At 34.4% G+C, this 14,160-nt stretch overlaps 1 protein-coding gene across 2 annotated transcripts in view; it reads left to right on the top strand.

The window, feature by feature from the left end:
• Window positions 1-1,021: 1,021 nt before the first annotated feature.
• The window catches only part of GLRA3 (glycine receptor alpha 3), a 178,395-nt gene continuing 165,256 nt past the window's right edge, over window positions 1,022-14,160 (top strand). The window contains exon 1 of one of the 2 annotated variants that reach the window (XM_014842143.3): window positions 1,022-1,568. In XM_014842143.3, the coding sequence (XP_014697629.1) occupies window positions 1,498-1,568 (71 nt within the window). In that variant the 5' untranslated portion in view covers window positions 1,022-1,497. The remainder of the gene's footprint in view (window positions 1,569-14,160) is intronic. The other variant, XM_014842144.3, reaches the window with a different exon arrangement.

Below are 14,160 nucleotides of genomic sequence, written 5' to 3'. Positions count from 1 at the left end.
AAAACGTTTGTGAGAAGGAGTAAGAAGATCTTCTTGGCATGTAGTTTAGTCATTGAGAAAATTAAGAGTAAAGTAAGGCTTTCAGAATAAATATCCGAGAGAGTTTTGGGGAGAGGTTAAGATTCAAGGAACGAACATTTTGATCTTGGTTGATAGTAAATAAAAACCACTACAAAGATCTAAAAGCATAAGTTTTAATTTTAAAAGATTCCATTAAATAAAAATACACACAGATTTACTTTTCCTTTCCAGTCTTCCAATCCAAGTCCCCATGTAAATGGTCATGGGGAGGGGATGGTGAGACGGATGACAGAAAAACAGATGTACCACATGACCTACCTGTCTTTCTCACTTGAACTTACTGTTAAGATATGGAAAACGTGTTAAGAAAAAAATGGTGGGTGGCCTTATGCCTCTAGTAGCCATCTCTTTAGATTTCCCACCTTCATCTTTTTAGAACCCTTATTATGACTGAAGGAAACTCAACTTAACCTAGTTAATAACGCTTCCCTGCCAGAAGCTGGCCAGGGTTATGAGAGAATTCCAGAAGCAGCTGATTCTCCTGTTCCTCTGGTACTCAAACGCCACTCTCTCTGTTCTTCTCTAGCCCTTTGCAAGAGTCTGGGTTTACTGTTGACATTTCTATGTCGTTTCATTTCGATGCAGGGTCAAAGAGACGGAGTCATATCCTAAAGACCTTTCTTTAACTAAATTGTGCATTTTCCTGGGAGGGAACAAAGGAGGGTTCATCCAGCGCAACTGTGCTACCTAATCCACAAAAGCCTCTGACTCTTCTTAGCTCTTAGCCCTGAAGCTTCCTTTCTGCAACTCCCTCCAGTCGAGGTTTAGGCTCTGCATCAGTCGCTCACTGCTTTTTTTTTTTTTTTTAAGGGTGAAGCGCTAAGCACCGCCTACCGTCATGAATGGTCTGTCACTCTGTCCCTCTGTACAGTCGTGATTGGCGGGCAAGACAGCATCGTTGACCCCGCCCCCTCTTCCCTTTGCCGCGCTGGCTATCTCAGGTTTTACCCAAAGGTGGAGAGTGGGATCCGGACGGGTGGCGCTTGGAGCAGGTGAAGAAGCATCGTTGTTCCAGCTGTGACTTCTGTCCTTTCTCCAGTCGTGAGTCGGAGTCAAGAAAAGACAAGCATTCTTCTTTTGCCGCTAGGGCTCCAGTGAACTGTTGCCCAGAACCTAGGCACTTCGGACATTTCATCTCACTCCTTATTCCGCTTTCACTGTATAAATCATCTTCACACTTGTAACCCTGTGAATCTCCGGTCTGCTCAATGCTCAGAGAAGGGGTCAAACGGGAATTTCACGTGTTTGAAAGAGAGGATCATCACGGACTGCAGGGAGCTGTCTAAGGTGCTGAAGCTTTCCAGGCGTCTGTCTCCATCACCACACGGAGTAGATTGCACATTTTCATTCCTGGCTTTCTCCTTCCCCATGCCTTGGATAAGACTAATTTCAGGATCGTGAATATCTCGTCATATCATGGCCCACGTGAGACATTTTCGAACATTAGTTTCGGGATTTTACTTCTGGGAAGCAGCACTGCTACTCAGGTGAGTCCACTTGTGTTTAACAGCGAACTCATTAAAGCCTGTGTACTAGCTTGCAACCACTGGTTATTGATGAAGCCAAGAATGCAATTAGAAATTGATTTGTTGAAAGTATCCCTTAAATCGTATTGTTTTCTGTCTAAAACTATCTATCAGTGTATTTTTTTGAGACCTCTGAAAACACGTAACTTTGCTCTATTTTCACTAATTAGTGCATTTTAGTAGCTGGCATTTCATATTATTTGCAGCTGAGAATTACCCGAGAAAAATTATTTCCAAAGCCTAGATTTCCTTTCTCAAGTTGCTTTTAGAGTTTTATTTTTCTAAGTGAATTATAAATTCTGGGTGTTATTCTCTTTTTGAAAGTTACAAAGCATTTAGTAATTAGAAATGGAGCATTATTAACTTTTTAAAAGGCAAAAACTCTAGAACATAAGCATGTACTGATCAGAGAAATTCTGAACATTGTTTACATATCCAGAATTTAAGTTAAATAAATATGAAAATAAAGGCCTTGGAAGTACTTAGTTCAGGTAATACATGGAGGGAAAATAATAAATAAATCATTAGATACATTCTATGTCAAGAATAATCCTTTTGGAGAAAGTAAAATTATATGAAACCTATTGAAGAATAAAATTGTTCTATGACATGTCATTTCTTTATCATGTTGAGTCATATTTGGTAGACTTGTTTTTTTCTTTTTGATTAATTTAAAGAAGAGAAGACAGACTAGGCAAAAGATCAGAAAATTTAACCCCTATTCTTAACCAAACAAAGTATAAGCAAAATTCTGCTCATATAGATTTTTGAGCCACAAAGCAAATTTTATGTCACTATTATAATTACCTTAAAGTTTCCATTTTTATGGCTTACAAGCTTTTCAAGAGGATTGAAATCAAATAAGTAGAGTAAGTTATAAGTATGTTGACTTCTATTTGAAGTATACAAACATTCTTTTCTGGGTTGCTAGGTCAGTTTTTCATCTTTAGACGTGCTAAACATAGCATATCTCATAAAAACTCACTTACAGAAAGTTATATTATTTTGATATGCCTGTATTAACAGGAACTAGTTGTGAAGATTATTACATTTCTGAAATTATTGATTTTTTTCTGAAGGGGTTGAACTATTATAAACCAGAATATTTTCAGTGAAAAGTATTTTAATATGACAGTAAATTTTTATAACTTTGTAATTGTCACAAATTTTACATGTAGTGATCAAAAGAAAGAGTTAAGAGCTTTTATAGTTGCAAAAATTTCATTAAAGGGAGAAAAAATTCATGTTATAAGAGAATTTGACCACTTTACTGTAATTGTTTCTTAGTATCTTAGATGATAACATACATATTTATTTTTAAAAGATATCAAAATAGCTTCGTTGACAGACACTTAGTTTTAGGAAGTTTAATATCAGTAGCTGAAACATTTTGGTCAATGAAGTCAAGTTTGTGTAATGACAATTTACCATGATATTTGCTATAATCTTAGATATATAATATAATCTTAGATAGATTATGTAATCTTCACCACTCAATCCTCTGATTTTTGTCTAATTTTATTGAAATTCACAAAAATTTTATTTCAAATTGATGATCATAATTATAAGAATTTATCTTCATTAATATTAAATAACTTTAGTTAAAAATGCATTTTATGAATAATCCAAAAATTTAATCCCTTAAAAAACACATACCCAATATAGAAGTTTGTGCGATACATATCTCCTTCACTGTCAAGTTTAGCTTTCTTCTTTCATAAATCGAGTAAGACTTTTCTCTATCTTAGGCTAGTCTTAGATGAGAGTAACTCATCACTTGATGAAGAACTTAATCGTATGTAAAGAAATTAAATATTTTTATTTTCGATGATGGCCCTTGAAAGACAATTTCCTACAGTAAAGAAAGTCAAGCTCCCTCCACTGGAAATATTTGGTAAAATAAATATCTTTATGAAAACTATTCTTTATTTACTAAGTCTATTTGTGACGTATTGAGCAAAAAGGAAATACGTAAAGTAAAAAATAAAGATAAAAGTTATTTAGTGTTAATTGATAAATATATCTTTCTAATTTAAAAATATTATTTCTAAGGCAATTTGGAGTCAGGAACAGCAATCAGAAACCATAGACATTTATAATTAATTTGCTAGTATAAGCTTTTTTTCATAGACTGTAAAGATTTTAAAATTTTTTATTGAGATACAACATGCAGAGAAAAGTGCACAAATAAGATTCCATATAAAGTTTTGCAAAGGTAACACACCCATGTAAAGAGCCCATGGATCAAAAAGTAGAATTGTCATTGATAAAGAGGGCAGATTAGTGGTTACCAGAAGGGAAGGGGTTTGGGGGCTGGGCAAAAAGGATAAAGGGGCACATATGTATGGTGATGCACAAAAATTAGACTACTGGGGATGAACAAGATGAAGCGTTTTCAGAAATTGATAAAGAATAATGTACACCCAAAACTGTACAATGTTATAAACCATTATGATAGCAATAAAATTACTTGAAAAAAAAGAATTGTCAATATCATGGAAGCACTCACCCCACCCCCTCCCAACACCATTTCACTTTCCAGGCACTACTTTGCCCAAAGATAATCATTATCCTGACTTATAGAACAATAAATATGTTTTTCTTACTTCTGAACTTTAAGTACTCATTTGAGCGTACTTTATTTTTATGAACATTATATTTATGTGATTTATCCATATCGTTGCCTGCAACAATAGCTTTTTAATTCTCATTGCTGTACGATATTCCATTATATGAAGACATCACAATTTATCCATTGTCCTGTTGAGGAATATTTGGGTATTTTTTATGTTTTGGCTATGCTGCTATGAACATCCTTGAACATGTCTTTTTGCAAATACACATGAATGCATGTAGATACACGTATTTGGAGACTGTGTGGATTGGGTCCAAGATTTTCTCTAGGAGAGGAATTGCTGAATCACAGAGTGTGTATGAGTATGTTTAGTCTTAGTAGATACTGCAAGTTTTCCAAAGTAGTAGGACCTATTTACACTCTTTGTAGCAATTTATGAGAGTTCTTGTTGCTTCTACTAGTACAAAATTTGATCAGTGTAATATCATTATGCAATTTCTAGCATTTTCTTAGACTATTATTGTAAGCCTGCAGATAATATTTTATTTCTCTTATCTTGGCATAATTTCTACTTTTTAGTAAGTGAGTTTTATTAAGGCAAAAACAGCAGAACAAAAATATTTACTACTATAACACAATTGGAAGATTTCATTATTAGAATATGTCAGGTACAAGAAATGTAAAGAGGAATTATTAAACACAAGTGAGAAAATTTCATAAACAGACATAAGAAATATGAATTTCTAAGTTTTTGAAAGTTTCACACTTTGCTCAGATGTTGCTGTTTTTTGAAACAATTCTTCCATGGCTTTTGGTTTCTAGTTCTCATATTAATAAAATAAAGAGCAAAACAGCAGTGTTCAGCTTTTTTTGAAATGAAGACAGGTGAGGCTTATGAAGAGCTTGCAGAACAAATTCCAAAAGCAGGGGAACAAAATATTTTGTTTAAATCGATTATTTTCATAACATACAATTTTACCTTTCAGCTTTACAGTTTGATACCAACACAGACTTGCTACTTGAGCAAATTATGGTACATTGTGTCAAAAATTGAATGTGTGAATTTGAGACTACACGGTTATCACAAATAAAATGTTTTCTTGGTTTACTTCAAAGCCTAAGTAAAACATTTTGGCATAGAATTTCTGGATTTTGCTTTTGGTATGTTTTGGAGGATGAGGAAAGTCCTTTTTAATGTTGGCTCCGTTTTCTTATGTAAGATATTGAAGAGAAAAATACTTAAAGGAATAAACTTACTATTAAGATGGTTGCTTATATGCAGCTACAGTAGCAGGATTCTATATAGCTTTTTTAAAATTATGCTACACATAATATGTGCTTCTTCCCTTTGTATCTATTAATAATCATACATTTTCCCAAGTATAGAAGAATTATGGCCCAGTTTTCTAGTCAATGCCTCAAGCAGTTTGCCCTGGAGATTCAGAAAACAACTTACAAAATATTTCCTCTTCTGTATTATTCTCTCCCTTAACCACACAACTATGCACTGAAGTGAGTCAATCAACAAATATATGTTTAATGTACAATGTTGAGCAATTCAAGAAGATTTCTTCACCAAATTCTATGCACAGCCTTTTGTGCTAGGTACAATTTGGCTATGGATGATTGGGAAACTACCACCTTTCCCATTATGGAACTTAAAATCCAGCAGGGGAGAAAATACAGAGGGCCAAGTGACAAAAGGAAAACACAAACAGTAATGTTGTAGGGAATGTGGGATAGGGAAGCAATCTAGAAGGCTTGGTCTTTTGCTGGATCTTGTAAGATGCTTGTTGAGAAGAAATGAGATATAAAGAAAATAGTCTATGCAAAAAGAATGGTATAGGCATAGAGTATATGTAAGGAATGGTGATGGTCCAATTCAGTTGAAGGAATTCCAACTTGCTGTTTTAAATCATATTCTACTACCAACAACTATTGACCAGCTACAATAATCAACCTGCAGAAATATGAAGGAGTGACAGCTTCCTTTCACAATGGAACACTAATAAAATTTAGAAGTAAATAATTTAATTATTACTGGAGAGTTGTCATTTACAGGAATGGTCTTGTAACTTGGCTCAAAATACCTCTATAGATCCCTCTCTTTCAGAAGTAGAGTTTACCTCAAAATTAAAATTAATCATAGATCACTAATATAATTAGGGATAGTAAGAACTACGTAAACAAACAATAATAAGAAAACTACAAGAAGAAAAAGATAATCTGCTTGTTTTAGAATTTGGCGACCATGTTGAACTTTTCGTCAAAATATGATCTCTTTAAAGGAAGGAAATCAGGTAGAGGATTTAGATTGCTGGAAGAAAAGAGGGCACTGAACTTTGTTTGGGGTGTTTTGAGTTTGAGACGATAGCAGTAGATCTTGGTGTCCTGCTTTCAACTGGGAATGCAGATACAATGCCTGAACTGTAGATTTTCCAGTCAAAGTGTTATGAAAGTGATCATACTGTCTGCAAAGAAGAAAGAATAGAGAAAATATTTATATGCAACGAGGGAAAAATATTTTAGAATAGGGCGTGGAGAAGTGTGCAGAGAGCCCTAAGCTAAACTGTGGAGTTGAGACTGTTTATAACCAAGTAACAAAGTCACAGATTTATCACAGTTTTACACTGTCGATCACAAGGACCTACTCTTATGAATAATATATATCTTTCTATGACTTTTCTATAGATCCTTCCAATGCTTTAATTTCAATTAATCTCATAAACTAGTCCACAATCAGAGACAATATATTTTAGCCACTTAAGTTTTCTCAGGCGATTATTTTAGGGAATTATTTTAGAGAAGGTACATCTTTTACTTTTCCTTACTTCCTAAAGCATATATAGTGGCTCTCCCACCAGACCTGTCTCTTATGCTTCTCCATATGATTATAATCATACTTGGGTTAACAGTACTTAATGAAAATAAATTCATGCTTAGGTAAATATCTATGTGGAAACATGGATTGTTTGTCTTTCTCCACTAGGAGAATGGTATAGCTCTAGCTTTGTCTTGCTTGGCAGAGTTGGCCAGGAAGACAACCAAGTGAGTCACCTTCTGAGAACTGGTTCTGGAGTGAAGGCAGGAACACCAAGATGGGACCAACTGTTTAGCAACAAACAGAAAGTGTGTATCTAGCAGCCACAGAAAACCAACATATTCTAACAACTGCATGGCAACTACACACATTATAAGGAAACAGAGTTTGAAATCCTCAGATGTTGTCAGAAGAGGAAATGATAATAAAAAAGAAACAGCTCCATTATACGATATTTCTGAAATTCTTTGAGAATCTCTGTTCTAGAGATGCTTTTTAGGAGTAAATATTATCAGCACTTCTCAAACAATTTAATGCACAGAACAGTAACCTCTGTGGTATAATTAGGAATAGCATAAAATCTGAAGATTATTAACATCTTCTGGAAAGATTTTATTGAATGGAATAACTTTCAATGCAAATGATGAAGAATTCTCTATGAGTGCATACAAACATTTGCCACAACCAATTAGGAATTACAGCTAGACTCTGAGATGCTTCTGATACTATTATACAACCATTGCTGACATAGAATGAGTGGGGGCTTACATTAGAGGTAATTGGTCCATCCAACAATTTACCTAAATTTGAGAATCTCTCAAAAATATCTCTAACAGGTGGTCATCCCATAAAGTTGAAAATTTCCAGCAATAAGGGACCTCTTTACCTCAAAAAAAAAATTTATCAAGTGATTTTAATCAATAAAAAGTAAAATGTCATTCTATTTTCTCTGGGCTAAAGTGATCTCCTTTGTCCTATGTGTGCCCCCAAAATATTTGTCTCTGTATTTGTTGCTTACTTTTCATGCTTTGCTCTCCACTTAAAATGATGCTCCTGCTTGTGGAGAGTGTGGTCATATTTGAGGCATGGCTTGAATTGATAACCTTTTCTGTGCAGTTGTTCCATGCATGAAGCTTAGATGCTCCAGTTTCAGGGTGCCTGTTGCATTCTACCCAAATCTGTCTATAACTTTATAAAAATTTATGGAGCGATGACTACATTCCAGGAAGTGAGCAAAATACTGGCAAAACAGAAGCTGAACTTTTAACAGTATACTGTTATAGAAGAGAGAATATGTGACATCACTTGCAAATGTGTATTTTAGATTTTCATACGTTTCCTCTCTCTTTCTTTCAACTGTAAGTCCCATGAGGATAGGGTTGTTTCTGATCTTTGTTTTACTTCCATAATATTTAATTCAGCATCATAAGTGGAGTAGATAGATGAGCACTGCAATGGCATCAGCCAGTCTGTCACATCTGTCTATCTATCTATGCATTTAGATTTGATTTTATTTAAATTCGTGCTATTACTTGGAGTGAAAAGGAGGTCTTCTGTTCGAGAGCTCATAAAAGACAAAGGATCAAACAATTCTCTTCAGAAGATATTACCTACTCTGAGAAGAGATTGTAAAACAGATATAAATTGGCAGCATCTAGTAGAAAAGTGATGGGTTTGCTTCTCCTTAGCACCATGAGAAACTGAAATTTGTATATGTAATGCATTATTTCTCAACATTTTTTCCCCATTATTGCCTCCTCAGGAGACTTTTAAAGATATTTTTAGACTTGTTTTCTAATTGACCTCATGAGATTGTAATAAAACAGTATAATGTATGTTTGCTCATGTATGATATGTATATCCGTGCTTTATACATAAAAAGAATAAGATTTTTCACCCCTAAGATAAAACTGTTGCCCACTCCCCTTGGGGTGGATGTCACCTTTGTTGAGAATGCATGGTGTAATGGTTGCTACTTTTTTCATGATGCTGCCTAAACCAGAGTTGTATAGTTTTACCATTTTGGGTCATGACCTAGGAATAAAGCAATAAAGCAAGTATTTACTTGTTTGGGATTTTATTAAGGACTTGCAGCTTTGTCAAATAAACAAATACTTATCTATTGACACACTTTAAGATAAGTTAATCCTAAAAACATTAGAGAAATTTAGCAATATCTTTTTCCATAAATACATATGGTTCCCAGAAGTCGCTAGGCTTTCCATCAATAAATTTCAAATAACTACTTCCCCTACTAACATCATTGTTAGATGACTTTCATAATTTCACACAACTATCTTTTAAAAAGAATCTCGGAAATATTATCATTTACAGTTTATTTTTCTATGATTTAGACTCTGTTGACTTTCTTTTGTTTTTGATGTTAGATAAACTGAAAAGTTTATATTCCTTTTTAATGTTAAATTTATAGTCGTCATAAAACAGGATCTCAAGAGTAAGGACTGATGTTAGCTCTGGATATTGTCCAACTGAGGGGTTAAGGGATATGTATAAAAAGCTGAGAGTAATGTTACTACTAAAAATAAAAACTGACTGGAAGAAAATTGTAGTAACAAATAAAATGCTACTAACAGAAAAGAAAGTAGGAGTGATGACTAACGGTCAGTAGGCTGTGAGCAAATCGTCAGAAAACAGTGTTTGCCTTGTTGTGTTGGTTCAGATGAGCCATTTAGTACTGAAGCTAGAGAAGATAAGTGATTTGAACCTCAAGGAAATGACCGTTCAAATGCCCTCCATCAAATGACTTGGAGAAAAATGTGAATTCCATCTGTCTGGCTGATTTCTACTCAGCTCACTTTACCTTCTTGAATCTTTCTGAAGTCTAGGTGAGGATACCTCCTCTGTGCTTCCAGGAACCCAGTGCCTTTACCAACGCACATGTGCCAGGGGTGTGGTAATTGCCAGATTACTGCCCCTAGCTCATCCTGTGAAGTCCTTGAGGGTCAGGACAGTAACTTATTTCCAATTCTATCTCTAGGGCTTAAAAGACTGTCTAGCATGTTGAAAGAGCTCACTAATTTCTGGAATGAAACAGTTTTTTGTTCCAAAAGTAGGTTGACAATTTCAAATAAGTAACTCTCTCTAGGCATAATTAAAAATGCTGTGCTGTCTTTCTTTGCTTCTAGCATTCCGGAGGAAATTTGGTGAGAGATTTGGTGCTTCAATTTTTCTTTATTCCTAATTTTATTTATCTGTGGTAATATATTTACCCACTTGCCTTTTATCTCACTTTTCTTTCAGAGAAAAATGTCTAGAAAAACTTCCTAACATTTTTCCATTTCCTCACTACCCCCCTTCATTTGTTCCTCTGTGATCTATCCCCACCTGTACAACGTGCAGCAGCACTGAGCTTTCCTGTGGTGACAGCTTCTTCTGTTTTAAACATTGGAAAATGAAAATAACACTTCAAATAACAATGGCTGCAGTAAATAACTATTAAACATATATATATATATCATGCATAAAATATATCTTTAAATTGATACAAAATTTTTAATTATCTGCTTTTTATAAGATCTCTGCACAGAAAGGAGAAAATTAAATGACAATCTTCATAATAATCAAAGAATGCATATTCTCAAGGCATAATATTTGAGTTTCTATTATTGCACCTATCTCAGTTCTGAGATCAGAATCACTGATGAGTTTCCAATTCTCTAGATAACTTGAGAACCACAGAATATTTGTTTTTGTCTTTTAATCTTTTTAGTCACAAACATTTAATGTATTAGGCCCAAGAGACTGTATAAAGGTTAGTTGAATAATGATTTTTTTTTTTTGCTGGCAATTGTTGAAAATGTAGTCATGAATAACTATCAAAAATAGTAACAATTATAAATATTGAGAAAAGAAAATGTCTTTTATGGAATGGAAAGGAGTATAAATTCTTTATAAAGAAAAAGGGAATTTAAACGATCCTTAAGCAGTTGATGAAATTTGGGCAGAAAAGAAGGAAGAGCATTTCAGGCAAGAAAGCATTGTTAGCAGAGGTAACAAGCCAGTTGCCATGTGAAATGGAGGATATGGCAAAATTTATAGTAACATTTCTACCATGGGATCTCTAAGTTTTATTTTGTAATAAATTCATGCTTTACATTGTTTTAGGACTAACTTCCCAGGGAAAATTTATATGACTTTTATAGGGTGTTAGAAAACATCAGCAAATGTTTCTTCGAAGAATAGATCTATCTATTTCTAAACAAAATTTTTCATTGTCATCACTTGATTATGAGGGAAGAAAATATTAGGATAAGCTACTTTATATTCAGGTGTTCTGTTGATGTCAACATACATATATTTTTAATTTGTATCATTTAAGTGTGTTTGTTCTGTGTGTTAGAAGTCTGAAGCTTAATTATTAGTAAATTAAATAAAACAAAAACCAAGAAAAGAAGAAATGTATGACTTTTCATAGTTTTATAAACAATTACATTCCTGACAAGAGAAAGAACAACATATGTAATAAAATCTTGACCCTAAAAACTTAAAAACAATCTATCTCTATAAATTACTTTATTAAAAAGTAATAAAATACTCTAATATGCATTAAATGATATTTTCCACCAGTTCTTAAATCATTCCTTTTTAAGAAGAGACTTACCTGTGATCTGTTAAGACACTAAGGGACCCAAGTTTGTATAGCATATCCCACTGCCTAGTAAGAATAAATGAAACTCTTGTGTCCGTAACTTGTCTCTTGTTTTATTTATTGGGAAGAATAGAGGTAGCAGAGGATTATATGGATAAAACTACTAGAAATATTCCTTCTGCTTTATATCGTTCCTTAGTGACAACCTTAAAACACTGTAAAAGGTTATTAAATTCTTTTTTTTCTTTAAATCCCTGAAAATTAGAGTATCTCTTTCTTCCTGCAAATCTTAAAAAGGGTAAGAATCACCATAGATACTGACTGTAGGCCTCAGTTGGTGCCTTCTGAGACTATAGTAGAGAATTAGGTTTTATGTGCAGCCTAAATGTTTCACCCTGAGTAATAACATGCAAACTTAAAATTTTGCTCTACTTCAAAAGGCCAAAGCGTATAACATTCTCTGTGTATACATGTATGGTTATCATGTTTGTCAACTTATAGCAAAGATTACATTGGAAAAGTTTAATTCATCTGAAAAAAATTTAAATTCATAGGGCAAATGAAAATTCAAGCTCAAAAATATAGTAGTAAAAAGAAGATGAGATTTATACCTCTCATGGAAATAGCTAGTTTATGTTAGATGTTTTGTAAACTAACTTTTCCTGCATTCTGTCTTCTCTGTGCATGCATTTGTGTGCACATGTGAGAACAAGAAGGAATTTGGAGATAGAAAACTCAGGGTCAGGTCTCAGTTCTGTCCTTGATGGGCTGAGTGACATCTGTATAGACTGAGTAATTGTATTTCATATGCTACTTTAAAAATGTAATGTGTGGAGCTATATCCATCTACAGAATACAATTTTTTAAAGTAACGTAGACAGAAATATAATAATCTCCCTTTAACAGAAAATATGTACTTAGCATTACAGTTATAATTTCTCACTTCATTTAATATCGGTAGCCTTTATTCCAAAAATCTATTTTTTTTCTAAAATCCGTTATAGTGGTAGATATGAGAGGTGCTGACTGGATGGAAAGTAAACATGGGATGGACAGACCAGCCCTTTATTGCTTTGTTAGTTCAGATTAGGTTCACTCGTGAGTGACAGGGAGTACACAATAATATTGGTTTAAGAAAGATTTATTGTCCTTTCAAAAAAAATAAAACAAACCAGAAGCGAGCAGACTGAGTCTGGAATGGGAGTTTATCAATCCTTCTATCTTGTTTTGCCACCCTTAATGTGGAATTTCTTCCTTGAGATCCAAGACAGATGCTCTGATTCCAGTCATCATAGCTGCTTTTCAGCCATCAAAAAAGAGGAAGAGGCTTCTTTTGAAAGGCAGTTCCAAGAAGTTAAAGATTTCCCAGAGTCTCTGGCAGCTTTGTGGGTCCATGTGGCCAAGTTCTGACCACTAAGCTGTAAATGGAAGTGGCATGTTTAACTTCTTCCCTATAACTCAGTCTCTAACTGAAGCAAAAGGGAACTATTCTAAGTAGGAAAGGAGCATGATCAGATTGTGTTTCAGAAAGATCACTAAAGAAGCAACGTGGAGAACTTAGAAGAAATTATGTTGATGGTAGGGAGGGACATAACTGGTATCAAGGAGAGTAGTGCATAGTCAATGCAACAGGACATCCCAAAAATAGAGAGAAAGGAGCAGATGTGAGAAATAACAAAATAAAGACATGTCAGCTAATTGGACATGAGGAAAAAGAGAGAATGGTCTAGGACAACACTCATATTTATACCTTTGGTAACTGATGAACAATAGTGCCATGACAGGAATAGAACGTAAAAGAAGAGGAACACCCATGTAGAAAAGTGTCTTAAGATTAAGTCCCAGATATGTATAGTGAATGCCTATGAGATATCCAGTTAATGGAAAACTTTAGGATAGAGCGGGGAGTACAAGACCTAGGAATAGAGGAAATTGGATGACTAGAATTTGGGGGCAGGGATTTCTGATATTTTTTATACTTGAGCACAACTGGGTGTTTCATCCCATTGGGCTAAACAAACAAGCCTTGTGGCTCAGTCACCAAGCCTGGCTCAGCCTACCCCAGGCCCCATCTCATACACTGAGGCTGAACTATGGATAACACAGCACCCTTGTCATCCATTGGGGCATGCAGAGATGGGAAAGTCCTTCCTGCCTAGGGCATTGCTACTCAAAATGTGGTCCTTTGGCCAGCAGACTAACCATCATCTGGAAGGTTGTTAGAACTGCAGACTCCGAATTCCACCGCAGCCTTACTGAATCCGAATCTGCATTTTATCAAGCCCCTTAGATGATTCATAAGCAGATTCAGCTTTGAAAAGCACTGGTTTAAGAACATCAACTTCTAAAGGATGGGCAGAAAGAGAGACGCTGGCAAGAAAAAATAGGAGGTATAAAAAGGAGAACTAACTCAAGAGTATGTCACAGAACCTAACAGAAGAGTTTTGAACATGAAAGAATGATCAATAATATCAAATACTATAAAAACAAAAAGAAATATGGAATATTATTAGTAGCCTTTTCAAGTGCATTTTTGGCCCAAAATACA

This window comes from Equus asinus, chromosome 3 (assembly GCF_041296235.1).
Source record: "Equus asinus isolate D_3611 breed Donkey chromosome 3, EquAss-T2T_v2, whole genome shotgun sequence".
Lineage (NCBI taxonomy): Eukaryota > Metazoa > Chordata > Mammalia > Perissodactyla > Equidae > Equus > Equus asinus.
The sequence above is the reverse complement of the archived record's forward strand: the minus strand, read 5'-3'. Positions and strand labels throughout refer to the sequence as shown.